At 42.1% G+C, this 25008-nt stretch overlaps 2 protein-coding genes across 10 annotated transcripts in view; one reads left to right on the forward strand and one right to left on the reverse strand.

Annotated features, from left to right (window-relative positions):
• LOC133515528 (uncharacterized) lies at nt 1–948 on the forward strand. Its single transcript, XM_061848075.1, has one exon. It carries the CDS (start codon nt 1–3, stop codon nt 946–948), a length of 948 nt encoding a protein of 315 aa, XP_061704059.1.
• Nucleotides 949–6207: 5259 nt separating this feature from the next.
• The window catches only part of LOC133515575 (CUGBP Elav-like family member 4), a 674434-nt gene continuing 655633 nt past the window's right edge, over nt 6208–25008 (reverse strand). For 4 of the 9 annotated variants that reach the window (XM_061848145.1, XM_061848149.1, XM_061848143.1 and 1 more), the window contains 8 exons: nt 24845–25003; nt 23821–23935; nt 22448–22621; nt 21377–21544; nt 19919–19996; nt 16195–16371; nt 13746–13909; nt 6208–13179 (listed from right to left, as the gene is read on the reverse strand). In XM_061848145.1, coding sequence (XP_061704129.1) covers nt 13782–13909; nt 16195–16371; nt 19919–19996; nt 21377–21544; nt 22448–22621; nt 23821–23935; nt 24845–25003 — 999 coding nt within the window. In that variant the 3' untranslated portion in view covers nt 6208–13179; nt 13746–13781. The remainder of the gene's footprint in view (nt 13180–13745; nt 13910–16194; nt 16372–19918; nt 19997–21376; nt 21545–22447; nt 22622–23820; nt 23936–24844; nt 25004–25008) is intronic. The other 5 variants (XM_061848144.1, XM_061848146.1, XM_061848152.1 and 2 more) reach the window with 5 other exon arrangements.

The raw sequence follows: 25008 nt of genomic DNA on the forward strand, positions 1-25008 counted from the left end.
ATGTCGGACACGGAGCACGAGCAGACAAAGGAGCCAGCGAGCGGGGCAAATGTCAAACCGCCGGGCAAGAAGGAAAACGTGGCCACGGCTCCCTCGTCGGATAATGACGTCTCGGAACCCTTAGTGTACGGCGCAGTGAATCGAGTTGCTGTTCGTTTGCCCCCGTTCTGGCCAGACGACCCAGAAATTTGGTTTGCCCAGGTGGAGGCGCAGTTTGAAGTTACGGGTACGAAGACCGACTCCACTAAATTCTACACCGTGGTCCAACAGCTAGATCAGAACGCTGCCAGGGAAGTACGCGACATCATTACAAATCCACCCGCGAAAGGCAGGTATGAAAAATTAAAATATGAATTGGTGCGACGGTTATCGATGTCACGCGACGAGCGCTTACGGAAACTTCTAGTAAAGGAGGAGCTAGGCGATCTGAAACCGTCCCAGTTTTTGCGTAAATTACAATCGCTAGCCGGTACAGGAGTGAGTGACGAATTTTTAAGATCGCTGTGGTCGAGCCGTTTGCCCATTAATGTTCAGCAAATTATCGCTTCGCAAAATGTAAGCCTCAGTGATTTAGCAGATTTAGCCGATAAAATAACTGAAATATCGCCACCTAATAATATGCTTCAAGTAGCCAGCACCAGCTCAGCGGCCGTTCCGTTGTCATTTGAGGGTATGCTTTCAAAAATGGAAGAGTTCATCACAAGCCGTATTAAATCCGAAATTACCCAACAGATCTCTCAGCTGAACATTCGAGAACGACGAGGCCGCAGCCGTACGCCACAGGGTCGAGGCAACCGGTTAGCCCGGTCTAGAAGCAGGGGTCGTCAACATTCGCAGAGCCGTACTCCAGGTATTTGTTGGTACCATAATTTATTTGGCGATGACGCCGAGAAATGCACCATCCCGTGTAGTTACAAATCTTCGGGAAACCTGAACGACAGTCAGTAGAGGCGGCAAATGACTGTCTTAAATCTACCAGCCGCTTATTTGTTACTGACAAAAATACTAAGGTGCAATTCTTAATAGATACTGGCTCAGACCTTTGCGTTTTGCCACGTAGATTCGCCCGGGACAACAGAAGGCCAACTGGTTACAGCCTGACAGCTGCAAATGGCACAGTTATTAAAACTTACGGGATAATAAAGCTGCATCCAGAATTAGGCCTGCGACGCGACTTCGCCTGGAATTTCGTGGTGGCTGACGTAGATAGGCCGATTATTGGCGCTGATTTTCTTTCATTTTACGGGTTGCTTGTTGATTGCAGAAACAGACGCTTATTGGACAGCTTGACCTTATTGTCAAGCACCGGCGTAGTCAAGACGTGCCAGCCGCCGGGCATCAAAGCTATTTCGGGTAACACAGAGTACCACAAACTTCTGGCCCAGTACCCGGACCTCATCAAGCCATCCGGCATCATGAGAGAGGTAAAGCATTCGACTGTCCATTATATACGCACTACAGCTGGACCACCTGTCTTCTGCAGACCTCGACGATTAGCACCCGACCGTTTGAAGGTAGCAAAAGACCAATTTGACGAGATGCTTCGAGACGGAACAGCTAGACGCTCAGATTCTCCTTGGGCATCTGCATTGCACCTGGCACCAAAGAAAGGGGACTCCTGGAGGCCCTGCGGCGACTACCGTGCTTTGAACGCACGCACGGTACCTGACAGGTACCCTATCAGACACATAGAAGACTTCTCGCTCAGACTATCTGGTTGTAAAATATTCTCGACACTGGATCTGGTGAAGGCTTACAACCAAATCCCAGTGTATCCTGAAGATATTCCCAAATCCGCCATTACGACGCCATTCGGATTGTTCGAATTTCCGTACATGTCATTTGGGCTCAGGAATGCGGCTCAATCATTCCAACGCTTCATGGATGAAGTTCTACGGGGCTTAGACTTCTGTTTTTCCTATATCGACGATATTTTGATTTTTTCCCAGACCCACGAGCAACACCTAGAGCATCTGAAGCAGCTGTTTCAGCGCCTGAGCGAGTATGGCATTCTATTGAACGAGGCCAAATGCAGTTTTGGTGTAAGTGAAGTCACTTTCCTAGGGTATTGCATATCGGCAGAAGGTGCACGTCCGCCGGAATCGAAAGTCACAGCCATCCAACAGTTCACGGCACCTGAAACAGCAAAAGGTTTGAGAAGATTTCTCGGAATGCTCAATTTTTATAGGCGTTTCTTACCCAAGGCTGCAGAAGAACAGGCAGCTCTACACGGCATGTTGGCTGGTTCTCACGTCAAGGACTCTAAGGTCCTGACCTGGACCCCACAGCTTCTGAACGCCTTTGAAAGATGTAAGTCCAGTTTATCAAAAGCTACTTTACTGTCTCATCCTGTCCAAGATGCTCCGCTAGCTCTAGTAACAGATGCTTCCAATACAGCCATAGGATCGGTGATAGAACAATTAATAGATGGACAGTCGCAACCTCTGGCGTTCTTTTCAAAAAAATTGAACAATGCACAGAAACAGTACAGCGCTTATGACCGTGAACTGTTAGCGATATATGAGAGCATAAAACACTTCCGCCACATGATCGAGGGACGACATTTCGTAATCTATACAGACCACAAACCGATTACGTTCGCGTTCACGCAAAAGGACCGTACCTGTTCTCCTCGTCAGTTCAACTACCTCGACCTAATTTCTCAATTTACAACAGACATTCGGCATATTTCAGGAAAGGATAACCTGACTGCCGATGCCCTCTCTAGGATTGAAGCCATTGCAACATCTATAGACCTGGAGGAATTAGCACGCCTGCAGAAAAACGATGCCGAGTTGCAGAACCTTATGTCCAGTGGTTCTTCACTAAAGCTAAAGCTTGTACCAATGCAAGGTATGAATATTTCCATTACTTGCGATGTCTCTCAGTCGAAGCCACGACCGTTCATCACAAAGGAACTACGTCATCAAGTGTTCCAGTCCGTCCACGGAATGAGTCACCCAGGCGCGAGAACTACGACCAAACTGGTAACAGACAGATTCGTCTGGCCCTCCGTACGCAAGGACTTGCGAAACTGGGTTCAGAGCTGCGAGTCATGCCAACGCGCGAAAGTTCAGAGACACACTTCTGCTCCCCTAGGAAATTTCGAACTGTCAGGTTCCAGGTTTTCTCATGTTCACATAGACCTCGTGGGACCCCTACCATCTTCGTGCGACAACCGATACTGTTTAACTGCTATAGACCGATTTACACGCTGGCCGGAAGTCGTACCGCTGCAAAATATCAGCGCTGAGACGGTAGCTAAGGCATTTTGCGATACATGGATTTCAAGGTTTGGTTGTCCACAGATCGTGACCACTGACCAAGGCCGGCAGTTCGAGTCCCATCTATTTAAAGAACTCTCCAAGTTGTGCGGCATCCAACTTCAACGCACCACGGCGTACCACCCAGCTGCCAACGGTATGATCGAGAGGCTACATCGATCCTTGAAGGCCGCTATAATGGCCCACAATGAGATACGATGGACGGACGTGCTACCCATCGTACTTTTGGGCCTACGAACGGCGTGGAAGGAAGATTTACACTGCTCAGTGGCAGAAATGGTCTATGGTGAGCCTCTGAGGATCCCTGGTGAGTTTTTAGAACCACATTCTATGAATAAGGTCCAGCCAGTAGACTTTGTTTCCCAGTTGAGACAGCACATAGCTAAAATCAGACCTGCTCCTGTTTCAAGGCATGGTACGAAGTCAGTTTTTGTCCATAAAGACCTTAAAACCTCAAGCCATGTATTTTTAAGAAAAGGCCATCTTAGAGGGTCCTTGGAAGCTCCGTACACAGGCCCATTGAAAGTCTTGAAGCGAACCGATAAAACTGTTACTCTAGAGCTACAAAGAGGACCAGTGACAGTTTCGATCGACAGAGTCAAACCAGCTTATGTGTTGAGTGACGACAACTCATCTCAATCCCAAGTCTGCCCGTCTCAAGTCGTCAGGACAACACGCTCGGGCAGAAAAGTAACTTTTCCTGATTTTTATGTCGCAGGTCCATAAATCTCCAAGGGGGGTGGTGTGGTGACCATAAACTCCACACTAATTACTGCTCCAGCGGGCCCGAAGTCAGGCGACGGCGGGAGCGGCCCGCAGCCTGGCGGTCCCTGGCTGTGACGTCACGCCCCCACCGCGGCGCGGCCGGCCGGAGCTCAGTGCATCGCCCGCGCTCGGACAGAGGCTCCCAGAGATTCGCACTAAACGCACGCCGCTTTTCTCCGCCTTATCGCTAGCCTCTGCTTACGCGCGCTACGCGATTATAATATTCTATTTAGCTTCTTTCTGTCGCCTAAACTCTTTCCGTACTTTGCACGCTTGTAATAATCTTTTAATTATTATAAATTTTATATGGATCTCCGAGTTTGATTTCTACGCCGCTGAATAGGGATCCATAAATTTATCACTATTATCTTTTTCTATATTACTGCAAACTATACTTTGTACTGACTTTTGACGAACAAAGAGTGCCCAGTGAGCGGCCGAAAAAACCTAAGTGCCATACAGAAGAACATAATGAAATGTATTAGAATAATTATCTTTATCAATTTATCAGCGTTAAGTGCCAATTACATCCACACTTTATCAGGCCTGATATCAGACCCGATTTCGGGCCCGAGAAAGATTATTTTTTAAATATCAGCACATCGTTTACAATATTTTAAATGTACAACAATGGTTCGTATGCAAAAATATCAAAATTTTTAAAGGATTTAGTTTGCGGCAAGGCACTGATTCAAACTGGGAACTGTCAAATTGATTTTTGGTTGATCAACAGGGGCGTAGCTACCGCCGTATCTGCCGTATCAATTATACGGGGCCCCCGGGCCACGGGGGCCCCCAACGTACGTTTTTGTGAGAAATCTTTACCCTTCCTAAGGGCCCCCAAACAAATTTTTATACGGGGCCCCGCCAAGGCACGCTACGCCACTGTTGATCAAGTTCGCACCCAATATAACCAAGTAGCCGCCATCCATAGAAGGTTATGACAGTTTAACAGATTAACCGACTCGTGAGTGAATCGCGGCGCGAACGCGAAACGATTGCGGAGTCTTGCAAGTTCGCGCTTCGCGTCTCCTTTGACGTGGGCCAAATACCGACAAAAAACGGGGAATAAGGCGCGAAGGCGTGAACAATCTGCGAAATCGACGCGAGGGCCATCCACACTCGCGTTCGCGGCTTCGCGCCTCGATTCGCGCACGAGTGTGGAGGGCCCTTTATATCCAGCTGTTAAGACCAAGGTGTTATCAGTGGTAATAAAAAAACTTTTTTCATGCAACTAAATTCACTTTAATTGCGTAAAACAATGGTGTTACAAGTGGTAAGTGGGGCTTTTTTCTCACAACTCAATAGGGAGTATAGTCTGTTCGGAAAGAGAACTAAGAGAAGAGTCGTGGAATGTATTGGGCCCCATACATTCCACGACTTATTGTTATCGTAAAATATTAAATAACTAAGATATGAAGAAATGTAACATTCATTATGTATGTTTATGAAAAGTGAAATATTGTGTTTACGTACATGACAAGGTGTAATATCGTTATGGGATTTTGTTTATAATTTCAAAGTGTCTTGCGCGTTTCCGTTCTACGGGCGTTGCGATGTGTCAAAAGTTCATTCTTAAAGATTTTAGACTATAAACGTAAGTACTATCTCGGACAATAAAATTGATGTTCGAAATCATTTCGAAATGTCATTGATAATGATATGTCACAGTTTTCAATTGTTTTGTTTGCTTGGATTAAATGTAATGCCCGTTACAACAACGCTATAAGTATGCAAAATTATAAAATTTTGAAAATTAACTATGCCATTTAGTTTCCTTAAACGTACCTACTTACCCATACCCCGAAGTTGACGAAATTCAATGAAAACACGGTTTATATGGCAGGCGGGCACCAAATTCGCGCATACATACAATTCACAGACTACAAGGTAACATAGGCATGTTGCGTGACGTTTCTCACATGATGATCTGTATTTTCGTTTTTTCTCCTCTTCTGCGGATTTGAAAACGGAATCTACCGAGCGGGAGATTTACGACGGAGCGAGAGGGAGGGAGGGGAGGGAGCGTCGGTGTCTACCACACAGATGTCAAATAACGCCTCCTGTGCATCCCAAACGGAGTGTACAATTGGCCTTCAGTGTGGCCGAAAGGTTGTTTTCTTGAAACTTTGACGATAGAAATAAAACACTGTCCTAATATAATTAAAATTATTTATTATCCTTCATCATATTTCTAGCATACTAAACGTAATAAGTGTATAATAATAAATAATTGAATAGTAATTTAGTTTTGAAATATTTCAGCAATATACATATTAATAACTCGATATAAGGTTAAAACGTTCATTAACTAAATAAGACATGCAAAGTAGGCGAATTATTATTGTATTTTTTTTCCCTAATGAGTTTCTATGAACGCAGTCCGTCATTAGCTAAGTACTGTTTAAAAGTTTCATTAAAAACTATTAATAAAATAATTAATTAATTTAAAAAGAACAATTTAACTAGCGACGCTCCAAAAAAGTGATCATAACTCTCTTATTTTACAATCTTTGGCGAACTATAACAATATATGAGAATAAACATTTTCAATAGCTAGCTATCAAATGCTCTGTATCTGCCCGCCGCGCGCGTGAGCGGCAGGCGGCCTACTGTACATGGCGGTCTGTTGACCATGGCTCGCAGTACTACGCTCCTCGCCGCTTCTGCGCTCCTGGTACAGTCACCTGTACTGTACTTCACACTGTGCGGCAGATATCTCAGTAATATCTACACACGACCTTATTGTCATGAAAAGTTTGTATAGATGTTTTTGAGCACTAATAATCCACTATTGACTTAAATTTCCGAGCGAGTGCGAGGAGTTGTAGTAAGCGTGCCTTTCTACCAGCTGTCAATAAAACTGATCGCCGTTTTCAATCATCAATCAATCGGTTTTATTGTCAATCAGTTCAGGGCACTTCGTTATAGCTTATTTTAGCAGCGAGCCCTCGTCCTGTCAATTTGTGCTTCAATTTCATTTGTGCCTTAACAAAGAGAACTCGCATCTAAAAAATCTATGCGAAAGTGAGGTAACTGTATCTTCTATTTATGTCACATTATAGGAATGCTCAACTTTGGTTCGAGTCACAATTCCACTTACATTTAGTTTTGGTGAATCTTTGGTAAGTAACCGGTAAAGCGTGTACTGAACGACCATTGCCTACCAAATCTTATATTAAAATACATAATTATAACAAGTAGGTATCGATATGATATCAACATTATTTAAAATTAAACTTCTTTCGACTGCCATGAGGTACAAGCGGGTATCTGACATAGAGCCGTACATTTACTCTTATAAAAATCAAGTCGGTCATTCAGTGCCTGCCCAAACAAACCAACCCAAACGAAACGTCAGGGAGTGTCATTTTCATAAATAGATACATAGAGGAGGTTCAATGGACGATCGTTTCAAGCGTATATCACAGATACCTTAACAGGCATCTCAATGCTAAGCTATATGTAAACAGCTAGTCTGTTTCCTATTCCGGGCCTTCACCGGGACTTCGGACCATTGGATATACGTATATCAATTTAATGGATTTTCGCCTCGACAAGAATTGGAGACAAAACAGACAGACCGGGTGTCAAACAATCACGGTGCCGCGGTGAAGGAATCGAATCGTCCCTGTTTCCTTTCTTTTCGATTCGATACCGCACATGCGATCAAGAATAGGTTTGGTTGGTTACTCTTAAACTATTCCAACATAAGTTATCCAGAACAGTGTATGTCCACGCTACTTTAGATATTGGGCGACCGAAATTAAAATCCTAAAGCAATTTCTCATCCAAAAATCTGTACATCAAAACACCTAAATGTGTAATGTCGCCCGTGTAAAAATGCGCGCGTTCTAATACGGTTAATGATTATGATCTCGACTTAGCATTTACGCAACGTCACCCTGTCACCCGCCCGGGATTCCGGGGCAAAAGGCTAGTAAGCTCCTAAATTAGATATGACGTCATTATTATGTACACATCGAGTTTGAAGGCTGACGCATACCGAAGGCTATGTAGTCAAGTTCCACGGCTGCAAGCGTTCTGGACTAGGAAAGGAATATTTTACGGACGGCGCGATTTTGTTCTACTGCTTTCTTTAGTGTACCTAACTGTTGGGGCAGTCGCGGTGCGGGTCTTTGACCACAAAGAGTAACACTTTACTGAACTTTTGTAGCAAAATGGTATTCACTGTTGCGGCCTAATAAGTAAATGTTTACAATTGGCCGAAAAAAGTAGGATTCATAGGCCTGTTTTCAGTTCTGAAAGACTATCTACAGCTTGTAAATGTAAAAGGTAGGTTTTACGATCTGATTCTAGCAAATATATTATTAGCTGCCTCCCGTTCGTTTTCGAAGGACTGCGGGGGCTTAACCAAGATAATAGTTAATCTTACATTGAAAAAAGCCTATCGAAAAGAAAAATTTATGGCGATGACAAATGCGACGTAAAGTCACGTGATCATATCCAGACATTATTTCACTTTTTATCAACTGTTGTCCTTTGGCACCCAGGCAAGACCGTGAATACATTATTAAGTTAGACGAGTAAAATCTAGGACAATATCCTGCATGAATTTGACAGGTAAACGAGATGGCGCTGTACGCCATGCATTTAGCGGTAACTCTGATCGTCAAAAGTTGACGTTTGACAATTCAGTAATTATAAATACGGAAGGTGGAGATAAGGAACGAAATCTCCATGTACCAAAAAGTGTCATCAAAACTTTAAATAGGTGGCGCTACAATACCTAGAGTACTTGAACAAAAAAATCAAATGATAGACAGCGCAATTCACTCCGTCAATAACGCCTAGGTTCTTAGCTACTCTAGCGCTACTCTGGAGAGATTTGGAACTATTATTTATAGCTGACAGCTGGACACTTTTGCAACAGTTCTACCATAAGAGATGCCACTCCTCTTAATTCCACACAGCATAATTGTAAATCAGATGGCGCATTACAGCGCGAAGGGGCACGTTTTTATCTAAGACTACCTCTCTATTACAATAAATTCTTTTTGCTTTTGCTAGTACATGGGATTTACATCTTGTTGGTCACCCGCCGCGCGTTTGCCAATCTCTGCTTTAACATGCGATAGTAAAACGTCTATAGAGTTACTTCCTCTACTCACTCTTTAACTCGCTAAGGTAACTTTAAACTTCTAATTTAACCGAGCGGTTACACCATTTCCACTCCTTCCTACCGTACAATACCATAAATAATCTCAATTCACCTTAATCTTATTAACGTATCTAAACTATGGATGAAATGATCTATAATAAAACAGTATTCTGGATAACTTATTAAAACATGAATACAATAAATTTATTATTGTTACAATATAGTCGGTTTCGGTACAATCGGGTAGACATTATCTGTAGGAAATCGTATGCTTAACTAACTAGGATAATTAATAGTTAAACTAAAAAACGAAATGGCACGAGAGAAAGCACTAGAATAAGTATAAATTAAAATAAATAGTTCAACAAAAAAGAGTGCTTGAAGCTAAACTATGCTAAGCGATAGATAAAATAAATAACGTAAAGAGATATGACTAGATTGTTTTTTTTTCCATTACTAGGATCTACAATTCATAAAAGCACTATGCGCCTCTCTCCATATTTTATTATATAAATAGATATATAATAATATGATTAATTATTCCAAATTCTAACGTTTGTTTTTTTTTATTTTCTGATTAAAATATTGGCATTCATCTTACTAACTAGCGTCGAACAGGGACCAGCGTTACCGCGCGTCGCCGGCCTGGCGGCCTAGCGAATATCCCTACGTACCTCCTCGGTACTTCCGTATGTTCCATCTACGCGAGCGCTACGACCAATTTAAACATGCGAACTTTATAAATACTCTATAAAAGTTTTAGGAGTTAAATAGTTAAGAAATTCGATTTTGTAATACTAAGTTGCCGTTAGGTTTCCGAGAGACGGTTCGATGCGCTCGATGTTGCAGATTTCTCAGTTTTATGGTATCTACCGTCTTCAGAAGTATGAGATGACAAGTGAATGAGGATACGTTAGAACGCAAGGCGCAGTTAATTTGGAATGAAGTGTCCGGCCAGTTACTAGTAAAATAAAAGGCGAAGCGCAAGAATCACCCGAGAGGGGCTCCCGTCCGGTCTATACCTTCGATCAGGGGGCTTTCCGTGCAAACTATGAAGTTATCAATTGAGTGACGTTTTATCTAATATTGTCTTTGGTTTCAACCATTGTTCCTCATTATGTGAAATAGGTAAAATGTATATATTATATATACCTATAGCGTATATTGACTTTAAATACTTTCCGATGTTTTGTTTCGAGATCTTTGCCATCGTACTTGGCCAAAGAGTGAAATATCCGCATCATTATTTTATTCAAAGATTTTTGTTATGTTTATTCCGTTCGTAAATTAAACAGTTTTTAGTTTTTGTGAGTGAGAGTAGTCTGCATGGAAAGCAAGCCCCTGGATAGTCACGGTGACATAATAGTTCGGTCGGCGACTTAATTTCTTCCGTCATCCGACCGACGTCCCCACTCGCCCCGCAACTACCCGGCGCCCTCCCGGCGCGGCCGCGATGGGATGAGATGAGATGGTTCCGGTTCCTATGATGACGATATAAAATGTCGCGGCTAGTGGACCCGAGAGCGGGCTGGCCGAAGCATCGCAGTCTAGATCAGAGTTCGGCAAAACCTGCCTACATGAAAACATTTAGATACATTTAAATAATTGCAAAGCATACCCTGTATCCTAGAATCACTTTTATGGGCGATCGTTTTATACATTCAGAGAGGTTCATTAATCTATTACAAACGTTAGCGTTACCGCAATATATCTTTAGGGATTTAATTTTAATCAGTATAAAGATATAAGTACAATATTATTAATAGCCCGGGGGGCTCGGGCCGCCCCGGGGGCATTACTCCTACATTACGCACGAGGTGATATTTATCGATAGTCGATATACTAAGTATACGTGTTCCGGTTTGGCATCGATTTACTGGTATCCTAATAGCGCGAGGGCCATCGCTCGTCGCGCCGCACTCACTCGGTCGACGGCCGGCCCTGAGGCCCGAACAGACCGGAGGCCCAGAGGCCGACTCACAAGTCGGTACGAAACTAGACCACGTCGATAAACAACATAATTCAACGAAAACACTACAAATTAGAAAAAAATGCGACGTGAACGAAAACAACGCTATAAAACAATTTAAAAAGCTCAACAACGTATTGCACTCAAGTTTCAGGAAAAAGAACTAGATACACTCGAAACGTCGGTACACAATATCATGTTGTTTTTATACACACCGTTTACTTACAAATCATAAACGCCTAAAACTAGAATACTATATCAATATAATTTAATTATTTGTGTAAATATAAAATTCTATGTCTTGTGGTGAGTGTAATATTTGACTATAGCGCGGCAGACGACGGCGGGGCTCCCGGACGGACGCGGGCGGCCGGGGCCCGCGCGCGGCCGGCTGCTGGAGGGCCCGCGCGCGGCCGGCTGCTAGAGGGCCCGCGCGAGGCCGCCTGCCGGGCCCGCGCCCGCTCGGCTCGCGGCCGCGCCGGCGCTGTGCCGCCACACCGGCACTTAGTCCGCCCGCGCGCACACAATATAATCTAAGGTATCTCAGTATCATTATAATATTTATATTGGTACCTTTTTGATTATGAATCTATTTTTGTCTGTAGAAATTACACTAGTTTTGTAACCTGTTAGCTCGCGCACCTCCCACTGTTGGCTCCCGGACGCGGTCCTCACATTTATTGTATTTAACACCTTAACACGAATAGTATTATGTATATATTTGTATAGACACACACGAAATAAAGACGGGGAAGCACGCTCGTTGAGAATTGACATCGCGTGCGTGCCGCGCACTCGCGCCGGCTCGTAGCGACGGTGGTCATACGGCCAGCGGCGAGCGGCGGCGGGACGCGTCACATACAGACACGAACGGCGTGAGTACAGTCCATTATGATGATTATACTTTTTATATCACAGCCCATTTGGAATTTACAACACATAATAACACGATCTTTTGAAACGAAGGCCTAAGTATTCGGTCTTATGTTGAAGTGCACTTTGATTTGTACACAGCGTTAAATACAAACATTTAATTTTTGTCAACAACATCGCCATTAGTTTACGTTCACTAACAAGTAGTTTGTGAGGAGCTGGGCGTACCATGGACAGAATTGCGTCGCACCGATACGAGTTATCGCGTATTGTCCGTGGCGTACCGGGCGTCGGGCGCTATCGGCCGACGCGGGACGCTCTCACCGCGCGATGCATCATGAAAGTACAGATCATTGGAGTGGGACTGGTTATGTTACACAAGAGGACTGCCGTGTGGTACCCCAGCGTATTAGCTTATCAGACACACACATAATAAAATTTAACAAAATATAGGATATATATACTCCAATAGTGATCTATACCGAGCACTTACATTAATGCAATCAGTTCGGCGGAGGGAGACAACAGTGTCCGCGATGTGGCCGGGACGGGCGCCACGGCTGCGGGGGCCGGGCGGGCGGGCGGACCGGGGCCGAGCGAGGCCGGACGGCGAGGCCAAACGGCGAAGCCGGAGGCCGGGCCCGGCCGCCGCGCGAGGCCGTAACGCGCGTCCCGGCTCTACGTCTTGTTGCAATATACAATAATTAAAATACACTTTTTTCTTACATTTTCAACTTACTTAATAAATTCAGTTTGGCTTAGTTCAAGCAAATAACTAGTATAATAAATTTATGTTAAAAGTTTCAGTTAAACGTTAAGTACTTAGAAGTAGAAGTATGATTACGAATGACAAAATTTTTATAACGTGTCATTTTATAATAATAATAATTTAATCAAAGTTAATAAATTGTATATATAATAATAATATAATAGAGTAATTTAATGATTAATCGATAATGATAAGAATGAAGCATTCCTACGCGCTGATTTAATAAATTACTTTTAACTAATTTAGTATACTCGCCGAGTGGGCTCGCATAATCTTTAGGTAAGTATGTAGGTAATGATATTTACTATACAATAAAGATGTATTAATAAATTCCTTGGAATTGTTGATAATACATGATGATGCGCACTACGGGCGCGGGGCGCGCGCGGCCAGACACCTGGAACAAGTAACATACGCTGTAACACGACGCAACCGTAACACGCAACATATTAATACGGACACTACTTTTAGTGCGAATATTTACATGTAAAACCTGATTGAATTCTCAAGCCGAGCATGCAGCAAGGCGTGAATCGCTTTTATTCAACACAAACAAAAGTATGCGGGCGAATGGTGTGCACGCTGGACAGTGCACTTGGCCGCTTGCCGCTAAGCTGCCCGCCCCGCCAAACGCTCCGCTCGGCGCTCGCCACAGTATGCAATTATTTATATGCAGGTTGTTCACAAATCAGAAACCATCTCTTTACATACTTGTACCAAATTTAGTTTACACTATTATAGGAATGGCATGGCATGTAAACGAATGGCATGTTATTTTAATAAAGTAGGGTTAGTAAGTAGTAGCTAATCAGTAAACACACCGTGAAGAATCCTGCATACATTTTAAAATAATATCAAAGGTGTATGTGACGTCTCCAACCAGGTCAGGGAATTATAGCCCCATCTGTCTTGTACATGAGACGAGACTAATTGTGTTAGATAGTGAGATGTATATTTACTCACGGTGGTGACGTGAGCGCGCAGGGACGGCGTCTAAGGTTAGTAAGGCCGGTTGGCGTCCTTGGGCCGCTTGAGTTGGACCTTGAGCCGCTTCATGCCGATCTGGAAGCCGTTCATCGCCGCGATGGCGGCTTGCGCCGATGTGGGGTTATCGAACGACACGAAACCTGGAATATTACGAATAATATTAAGGACGCGGACCCGGGTACGTCTTTAAACTGCGTCCAAAAGAGAGGTATGGGCATTGTGAATGTCATTTCTCTTTGTGTGGTAGGGCACAGCACAATGGATGTCATTCCAAATCTAGAGCCTATTGGGGAAGTACCTCCACTTTACAGAAAACCGCAGCCAAATAACACTACACCCTATTCATAGTGTTGTGTTCCTGCCGGTGAGTAAAGTTGCCAGAGCTCAACGAGGGTGCGGAGTGTTAGGGTAGGCAACGTGCATATAACTCCTCTGGAGTTCCAGGCGTATATAAGCTACGGAGACTGCTTACCATCAGGCGGGCCGTATGCTTGTTTGCCACCGACGTAGTATAAAAAAAGGATTGCATAAAAAATATAAGGGTGCAAACTGTGTTGACGCTCGAGGGGCGGCGACTAGCACGACAGTCGGCGTGGCGTCCAAGTTAAACAAATCCAAAAATAGGCATGTGGCTGGCAAACACTGGGTGAACGCTGCTCGAATCCCTTGAATGCTAGGTTAAACGCACCGCTGGTCGCTAGCCCACTCGCCACTGAGGCTATGCACTAAGGCTGCCTGCCTTGTTAATACAAATATGTGGTAGGAAAAGTGAAACATTAAAATCAAACTGTGCCAAAATGGTTACAGTATTTCATGTGCCTAAAAACAAAGAATCAGGAAAATTTATATTTGTACCCATAGTGGATATACTGACGTTACACGATAACTGGCTTGTTTGTTTTGACTTTCACATGATACATACATATATGTGTATTCCGTTTAATTTTATACTGGATGCACTTATGAAGACGGTTGTAGTGCTTATTGCTAAGAATAAAACAGGGAATCTGGGATCTGCCAGTAAGTATCGTCCAACATCTCTAGGTACTGTGTTTGAGCGGCTGCTGCAACCTTCTTGTCCTGGTCTCTCAAAAGATACAGCCATAATGAGCAGACGGTCAACTACTACACTACACGAGAAACATCAGTGTATGCATGTTTTCTCGACCTTAGTAAAGCTTTTGACTTGGTATATTATAACTTACGGTGGAGTAAACTTAGGAACACTACAGTTGCTACAGAGGTCACCAATCTGTAGAGATACTGGTACGAAAACCAAACGAATTACGTAAAATGGGACGAGGCAACTACTAACGAGTATATGTTAGAATGCGGTGTCCGCCAGGGGGGAATTATCTCCCCGGACCTTTTCAACCTCTACGTGAATGAACTGATTATGGGGTTGAGGAGCACAAGAGTCGGATATCACATAGGTGGCGTCATTAGTTTAAGCTAAGTCATCCACTTGGTGCTTCTCAGCCTCTCGGCTGAGGGCCTCAGGAGGTTGTTTCGTTTGTTAGTTGGAGATTACTTGACGTATTTTTAAGAGGGTTACCTGTTCGAAGGGTGCAGCTGTTTAAATAACTCAGACATATCCTTACCGAAAACCTGAACTGACGACAAAGACATCGAGCGAGAGAGAAGAGCCTTATCAGTGAGATGCAACATGCTTGCGCGCAGGTTTGGCAGATGCTCCAACGAGGTCAAAGTGATGCTGTTTAGAGCATACTGTCAAAGCTTCTACACAGGGCAGCTATGAACCAAATTCACCAGCAAAGCCATTAACACCTTAAGGGTTCAATAAAACGACGCCGATATCAGAGTTCTGCTGATATGTAGTTGCCAAGGTGGTGTAGGGCGTCGAGTATGTTTGCGGAGGCTCGTGTCCCCGATTTATTTACCGTAATTCGGTCTCGAATGGCGTCCTTTTGGAATAGGCTGAGCAAATCGGAAAACTGTATCCTCGCCATAATTAGTGAGGATTCACACAGTCCAATCTGTAGGTTTCGGCTGTCTTTGCATCAAGATGCGAACCGGAAGTAGTTTTATTTTATTTTTAAATAATATTTAAAAAAAATGTTTTTCTGTTATTTTACTTTTTACACTTTCGTGTATTTCTTTATGTGTATCTCTTTTTTTATATATGGATACTTGCCTGAAATAATATCAATTTATTTTACTTAAAAGTAACTTAAAGTATTTACTTTAAATTAGGGCGTCATTTGTTTAAATTCAACCTCGTAAACGTCAGTTTCCTCTATCTACTGATAATTCTGAATGTCACTGTAGCCAATTTAATTGCGGTCAGGGTTATCCTATGCCCAATCGAAATCATAAAATATAAATAATAAATATAAAGGAGTGCATTATACATGGGTACCTCTATACATAATGATAAGTAGTTATGGTGAGTAAACTAACTAACCGAAACATTTGCTCTGGTTAGTGGCGCGGTCAATAAACACTTTGCTGCTAATGACGTTCCCGAACGGCAGGAACATCTGCATCAGCTCCGCGTCCCCGAACTCCTGCGGCAGGTGGTAGATGAATAGGTTGCACCCCTCAGGGCCGGAGATCGAGCACCCTGGGAACATAAGAAAATCTTTAAAGAACTCACAAATCTGCCTCTGGACACAAATGTTCGGCTTAATTCTAATCACAGGAAACATGGCACGTAAAACACTTTCGAATTGGCTTATGTTGTATGTTATCTCATAAATTAATAGTATTTGCTATCAGCCACTGAACTACTGAACCTAACATCATGGGAGAAAGTAAAGCCCACAGACTCCGTTGGTTGGGCCACCTTGAGAGAATGGACGAAGATCGGAACGTAAAAAGAGCGTACCTGGGTCGCCTAGCAGGAGGACGTCCTATCGGACGGCCCAGGTATCGCTGGAGCGACATGGTGGAGGCGGATCTGCGCGAGCTTCGAGTCGACAATTGGCGAGAGGTCGCACAGGACCGAGAAAAGTGGCGCTGTCTTGTGTCGGAGACCAACGGAGTAAGTAAGTAATTGCTATGGCATTGCAGGGTTCATGTGGAACATGAATGCAATATACTTTTTGATTTTGAATCGATATTTAGTTTCACTAAAGTCCTCTTAACTTGCCTATTCTGAATGGCATTTTAGACTCTTATCTTGGTGTGATTTTAACTAGTAAATGCTGCTAAGGAATCATGGATTCAAAATGATAGCCACAACGCCTTTTAACTTTATGCATGGTTTGACTAGTTCGGTATCACAACGTGCATTTTTTGTTAGTTGACGAGAGAAACAAAATATATATCATGTTTAAAATATATATGGGAATTCGAGAAAACAGTGTACTCAATGAGGTTCAGTTATTAAGAAAAGTTAAACACTGTCCGTTTTGTAACGATAGTTAAGCATTAAATTTCAATAAAAACTTGGTTTTGGTGTGCATTTTATACGTATTATCCACGATGACGCGCAAATTTGTCCAATCTATCCTTTATTGACACGACAATACGTGTCAAGCCACGCGTTGTCGTGAATGACACGATCTATATAAGCAATATTACAATATAAAATAAGTTTTTGGCAAAAATTACATTTTTGGTACAAGCTTTTATCGCTGACTGTACTTTTTTTCCCACAGGCAATTAATACTCAGACAATTCTAAAAATCCCAAACACAATAAGTTGCGTTGTTTTATCACAGAGTTCCTATGGCTATCTCCTGTCTCCATCATCAGATCAGCTTGATGGTACCATAATATTGCATTGTCACCCGACTTACATATGTATGCAAATTTTCAGCTACATCGTAAACCGGGAAGTGGGTCAAATTTAACTTGCAAGATTTGTCCCATACATACTAACAGGGCAAGTTAAATAAAAGCTTGTAAAAACGGCAAAAAGTTGATTCCAATAATAGATCTCTGACAGCGATTAACTTTTCTTCACTACTCACGCTAATTGGGTAAACTATTTTCTGAAAACCCCATATCCTTGAAAGTGTACGTTTATGAAAAACCGTTGCATTGCAGAACCTTTTGTTCATTTTCCTACTCCTCTACTGTTATCTGTCATTTATGCATTCATTAACACGAATATAAGAACATACATAAAAGGTTTCAAGAAAAGTCTATATTGTCTATTCCTCATAAAAGCTCTTGTGCTTTTATAAGCTATAATGTTACTGCGATTAATGGCTACCAACCTAACAAAACCAAAACGAATACAGTTTTAAACTAAGTGCATTGCTGCCAACTTACAAAATATTCATTTGGTTGCATAGTAAAAATAATTACTTCATAAGTCAGAAACGCGCATGTGACACCCGTAATATAGCAACACCCATAGACTACGAAGACCGCTTAGCGTTGCTTGTTAGTCTCCGTAGGCTACGGTGGCCAAAATTGAGAAAAAACTATCCAAAAAATTAATTTAGCAAGTAGCAAGTACCAGGGCCTCATGAGTTACGAGGAGGTGTCGCCGACCGGCCGGCCGCGGCCCGGGGCGGGCCGGGCGCGTAACAAGGTATGCTCGCGCGTCTTGGCTATATACTTTTGCTGTAATTTGTTTACCTAAATTAAGATTTATTTTTGTTGACTCGTAGGAAAAATATTGTATGCAACGTTGTATAAGTAGGTCAAAAAATTCTCGTGGCGTATTCCTTTACAATGTTCGCCTACGCCTTCGGCTCCGGCTCACATTGTAACTCACGCCACTCGCCTTTTTTGACCCTTCTTATACAACTGTTGCATAAAATACTATAATGGCAAGATTGATTTCGTAGTTTTGTATAAATGATTGGATGCATTGTTAAAAATTTGTGGGTTAACTTATTGTTTTTTGTTGTAGGAAAACATCTACTTACGTCGTATTTCACCCAGAAAGGCAGGTACTTCAATATTAAATAGCTTGTTTTTTATATGAGTACCTATCGGTAATTAACTTAGCCGTTTTTGTCAGAATATTTTACTTGCATGATAAAATAAATACAAACAAGATATTTGATCAAACTCGGCTAAGATAACGTCAGTTTCTCAGTCTTTTAAAGGTAAGCTCTCAAGAGACAAAATAATTGCACACACACGAAGTTTGTAAACTAAACAAGAACACGGAGCTAAACAGTCAAGACAACACAACATTTATATATAGATGTACATCAGAGGTCCGAAAGTTTGGCAACAAGTTGTCACTGTGACGTGCAGCAATTCGGAGCATTACGGACTACACAGACAATTATATTGCATATCCGTGTTTTAGCGGGAATCATCAGTGAAAAGAAGAAAGATGGAATTTTAAAGTGTTTTGAACGCTAAAATACGGTTTTTTAGGCTAAGGGCGTACATTCAATGTGAACATTTGCCGTTTGATTTTATCTTCGCGTTTTAGAATCTTAAGGGGTCGTCCTAATACAACGTGACTACGCGATTATCGCGTAATGGTTTCGCGCGAACGCGCGATCAAACATATTGTACTCTAATAGGGTGTCCTAATTGGTCACGCGATTGTCAATTAGGACACCTATTTGAGTTCAATATGTTTGATCGCACGTTCGCGCGAGTAAAATTCGCGCGAACTTGCGATATTCGCGTAGTCGCGTTGTATTAGGATGAGATTCGAACTGAAAAACTTACATATCTTAACACTTGAATATATCACAATTGTAAATCGAATGTACGCTCATAGGATGATGTTGTGTTATGATTACCAGGGCATCAGGCGGTTGAAGAAGTAAGCAAGAGGAATCGGAAGGATGTGTGATCGGCCGACGCGATGAAGGGTCTATCTGGTTGATTTTTATGGTGAATAGACATGCCACTTTTCGATGATCAGTTTTGCAAATCAAATTATTGCTAAAGCTCGTACTTGGAAGTTCATTGAGCCAAGTCTAAGATTATTACGTATTAAGCTACAGAGTTTTTTTGCGGACGTCAGCTAATTGAAATCTGCATTCGAATAATGAGAACACCAGCACATTGATATTGTGACGTTTATGGTGATATTGTCAAATAATCTCAATGCAGACTTAACATAGACTCTTTAAGGAAACTATAGGTCAATTTACTGCTGCTTAATCTACTGTTCAATGTTATTGAATGACTGTTTGTTTCTGAATAAAAGAAAAAAAAAAAGTAGCACCTCTATTCCTATAGCTCGAGGCTCCACTTACCTTCTCTCTGCGCGGGCGCAATGGTGGACATCGGTGGTGGGATCGGCTGCGGAAACTGGCCGTATACCGCCGGGTAGGCTGTCGAACATTTCCACAATAAACACCTATCCGACATTCACATGCACTCCGCCCCACATTTAATATCAAGCTAAATAAATATAATTGGTATCTTATTTTTGGCCGAATAAACATGTGAACGATGTTTTATAGAACAAATAGATAATATCAAATATAACAATAATGTTTGAAATGAAAATGTAAATTAGACTGGTAAATAAAGAAAAATAATAATAATACGATTCGGATTTCATAAGATACCTAAAGTTATGCATAAATATATGATTATGAGAGAGTGATGTTTATCATATTCTGTCCAATTTGAGATTTAATTACTTATAACATATAAGTAAAATTTCATATACAATTTTGAAAAATGAATGTTCTTGTCGTATACGCGCAGAATACTTCTAGAAATAATATAAAATCAAATTAATATTTCGCCCCTGTAAATAATTGGATACTGACAATACATCAAAGTTTTACACAATGACTGCGGTAACAACATATTATTATGCCTAAGATAACACCGACAACAACTACAGTATGTGACATACGTATCCCATAGCGTGATAGGTACAGCGCGTATAACGTTACACCATCAACACTTATAACAGTTCATTATACTTGTATAATACTTATCCACTATCAATCGACCGATCTTTAACGCGGTTGAATATTGTGAACTTGGCTGGTCGCACTTAAGTACGTGTAAAAGATCGATCAATCGATAGAAGCGATGTATACACAAGTTGCCTTTAAAAATATAGTTGTTTTTACAAAACTCAATTTCTTTTTTGTATCAAACGTATGAAAATTTAAAGCAACTTGTGTGTTAGTAACATCTGTCATACAATAACAATCATGGTAATAACATTTCGCCTTTTGACATCTATGTTGCTGCGTGATTATTTAAGTAAACATCGTTTAATATTTCGGATCCGTTTTATCTTACTAGTTGTGACATGAGAGAGAGAGAGAGCCAACACCGGTGAATATTAATTTACAGATGTTTAGACGATGTTTACATTGGATAATCAAGCTTTGGCCTAATTTCCACAGAGATGCGTGACACGAAATGAAATGTTGATCATTCTATACAGTCGCTTAATGTCATTTGTTTACAAAGACTCCAGGATTTCGCAGGTAAGTCTCTATAACCAAGTGACTATTAAAGAGATGTTTAATGTCATTATAAATATCTGCACACTTTAACCATCGATCGCCATACATTTAAAAACAATCGCACAATTTCGAATTACACCGTTATCGCAATTCAGTCAATTTTATGTAGGCATTCAAAGTGTTCAAATATTTATGCATACATTTCCTCACTTATCGCCCTCGATCAGCGAGAAAATCTATCTACATTAGTAAAGCGAAGCGGTAAACGCCACTCACCGACGCCCGGAAATGGCTGCATGCCGGGATAGGCCGCGTGCTGCAGCGCCGCCTCGCCGTTGGGCAGGCCCTGCGCCGTCACGGGCACCGCTGCAACATTCGTCAGATCAGCGCACATCGGCGATATCACGCCTCGGTCCTCGCCCAGCAGTGGGACGCTCAGATAGGCTGATAAAGAAATATGCCTTGCTTTAAGGTACGTCGCTGTCTATCAACTAAGTTGGTGTGGTTGTTGATGAGAGGCGACTGATGTGTGAACTGATATATCAGGGCTTTGTTCTGTGCATGTATAGTAGGTAATGATATTGATGCTTGATGAATACTGCGATCAACATCTTACTAAGGAACTTGTTACTTAACAAGGAAGATTCTTTGAAATATTAGAATTAAGTCAGCAGTGTTTACAAGAAATAAGTGTACTTTTCATACAAGTAACCACATTATGAGGAAAACTCACTAAGATTTCAAAGAAAGTTATTGCCTAGAATATTCATGGCACGAGCAGGTAGATGATATGGGGAAACGCAGTGTTCATGTTCATATCATCTAGTTTAGTAGACTAAATTTAACTGATCACAATGCTCGTAGAATTGAAAGAGAAATTTTCTTGAGTTGAAATGGCAAACCAGAAGAACGGTTAGATCACCAAAAAGGTGTGCCAATATTGTGGGAATCGTCTGCTGTATCCCGTAAGTTAGCAAGCGACGTGGGGTGGCAACCATCTTTGCTGTTAGCCCTTGGAATGATACAACAGAGTATTTATTAGTATTCGTACTCACGTCCAGTACACGTCTGGGGTAGCAAGTTAGTGTACACCGCGTCATGCGGCGGTGGATGCCCGTTGGCCGTCTGCGCCGCCATGTTGAACCCCAGCATGGTTGGTTAGGAAAGCGTATTCATTAGTACGTAGGTCACTAGATGTATTTATACTCACGATCAGTGAACGTCTGGTGTATCCCGTTAGTTTACACCGCGTCCTGCGGCGGCGGCTGCCCATTAGCTGTCCGCACCGCCATGTTGAACTACGCCATGGTTGGATACGACCACGTATTCATTAGTATTTATACTCACGCCCAGTGAACGTCTGGTGTATCCCGTTAGTGTACACCGCGTCCTGCGGTGGTGGCTGTCCGTTGGCCGTCTGCGCCGCCATGTTGAACCCCGGCATGGTCGGCGACGGCAACGACGGCAGCGCGCCGTTCAGCGGCTGCGCGCCCGTGCCTATCGCCAGGCCGGAGAAGTTATCTGCAATCGTAATGGTACTGTCTTTAAACACTATTTACTCGTATGATAGTGATGGTCATATAATTAAATAATATATTATATTTGAATATACTAGCTGTGAATTTAGCATAGGCATAGGATAAAAAAAGCAGTGGTGGCCGAGTGGATATGACGTCCGACTTTCAATCCGGAGGTCGCGGGTTAAAATCCTGGCTCGTACCTATGAGTTTTTCGGAACTTATGTACGAAATATCATTTGATAATTACCACTAGGTTTTCGGTGAAGGAAAACATCGTGAGGAAACCTGCATACATCTGCGAAGAAATTCAAAGGTGCATGTGAAGTCCCCAATCCGCATTGGGCTAGCGTGGGGACTATAGCCCAAGCCCTTTCGCGCATGAGAGGAAGCCTGTGCCCAGCAGTGGGACGTATATAGGCTGAATTATTATTATTATTTATAGGATAAACGTACTTAGTTTCAATATTATTACAAATCGTCGCTTGTGAAATATTGGCCTCAAATATACTATTTTAGTGTGTCTAGCTAGACTAGCCTAACCCTGAGCCTAAGCCTAATTATATATTCAGTGTAAGGGTAAGAGAGATGTGAAATTTAAAATTAAAATAATATATTCTTTTCAATTTAAATTTCAAAGGGCATGTAAGGGCAAAGTCGATTATTAGGTCGAACCATAGTAGTCTCATTCGATATTTAATAACACCGTTAGAGTAACAAGAATAGAGATATGTATAAACAGTAAGGTAAGAGTGAGACAGCGCTTTACAAATAAAAGGACTTCCAATATGTCGTTGTTTCAATAATCAAGTCCTTACATCAGCGTAGCCGAGCAAGATAAACCAGGGCTTTCGTCTCTTCTAACATATTACCATATCGTTATTAACCCGCACACAAAATTAGCAATATTGAGGATTTTCTATAGGGACTTCATCGATTCGAATTTCACTGAATAGAAAAAAAAAACACGAACGAATAGGTCTAAAACGCATTTTAAACATTTGTGACAATTTATGTACAAATATGAAATTTGCTACGGGGTCTTAACGATTCTAGGAAAAAATACAAAAAAGTAAAAAGATACATTGTTCGTGACCTACATTGCCTATACGGATAAACTTGTGGGTGTAGTTAAGCGCGTGGGACGCGAGAGATGATATAGTGAACTGAAGTGTAGTGTAGCGCTGTACGTAGGGTAGTTACCAGAAGCGGGCGGCACCACGGAGTTGGCCATGCCGTTGAGCGCGTGGGACGCGAGAGCCGTCATGGGACTGATGTAGCCTTGCGCCGTCGCTGCTACCATCAGGGCTGCTTGTTGCTGGAATAAGATATGATAACAAATTAAATGACAACACGAATCCCAATTAAAACTACTACTAGCGGCGAGTATTAAACTTCTTTTGGTTAAAGGTATGACATCAAGACCTGTACTTTAAAACAGCTGTTATTTGTTGCTGATATGATATAACTCGCACTGTATGTCGTGTGTCAAACCGTGTTGATGACTTGCGCGTAGGTGCTGTCAGTGTACATACTGAAGATACTCCTCCCGTTCTCTCAAACTCTCGATTCCTTCTCACCGTACTGGTTTTATGTCTAACTCTTTCGCCGTTGAGGCAATCCGTCTCTGGAATTCCCTCCCTCTCTTTATTCGACAAGCCCCAAGCAAACCCATTATCAAACGACTACTTCGCAAGCATCTTCTGTCAGAAGAACTTAAAAAAGGTTCACCATCATGTATATGTACATAATTATATGTATTAGTCTATCTTTTATACATTATATAAGTAGTAGTAGTATTTAACTATTTATATATTTTTAATATTATTTGACTTCACGTTTTATTTTTTCCTAATTATTTGTTATTAATTTTTCCTGCACCAACATACACAAATGTCTCTGTTTGACCCAATGGTTGACTGGTAGAGAATGCCTTTTGGCATTAAGTTCGCCATTTGTACATTTTTCTTTATGTGTGCAATAAAGTTTAAATAAATAAATAAATACTTATTAATTCTAATTTCCTGGAGAGGTCCAAGCGTACATGAATATCAAAGCATGTAAAAACTTTACGGAATTTAGCAAAAAGAAAACACCAGCTCAGCGATGACCTGCGCGTAGGTGTTATAGGCGCCGAACTGGTTGAATACGGACGGGTTAAGCCGGCTCATGTTGAAACTGGCAAAACGTTTAAAAACCTACAGACTTTGGTAAAATGAAAGTCTACCTGCTCCGTGATGACCTGCGCGTAGGTGCTGTAGGCGCCAAACTGGTTGAACACGAACGGGTTGAGCAGGCTCATGTTGCCGGCCATCTGCTGCATGCGCCGCAACTGCCGTTCCTTTTCCGTATCTGCAAACTTCACTACCAGGCTCGAGGACGCGCCCTGGA

The sequence above is a fragment of the Cydia pomonella genome, chromosome 2, assembly GCF_033807575.1.
Source record: "Cydia pomonella isolate Wapato2018A chromosome 2, ilCydPomo1, whole genome shotgun sequence".
NCBI classification, from domain to species: Eukaryota; Metazoa; Arthropoda; class Insecta; order Lepidoptera; family Tortricidae; genus Cydia; species Cydia pomonella.

Bases quoted from the DNA above. Each gene is read 5' to 3' on its own strand.
- LOC133515528 (XM_061848075.1), top strand. From the start codon at position 1: ATGTCGGACACGGAGCACGAGCAGACAAAGGAGCCAGCGAGCGGGGCA.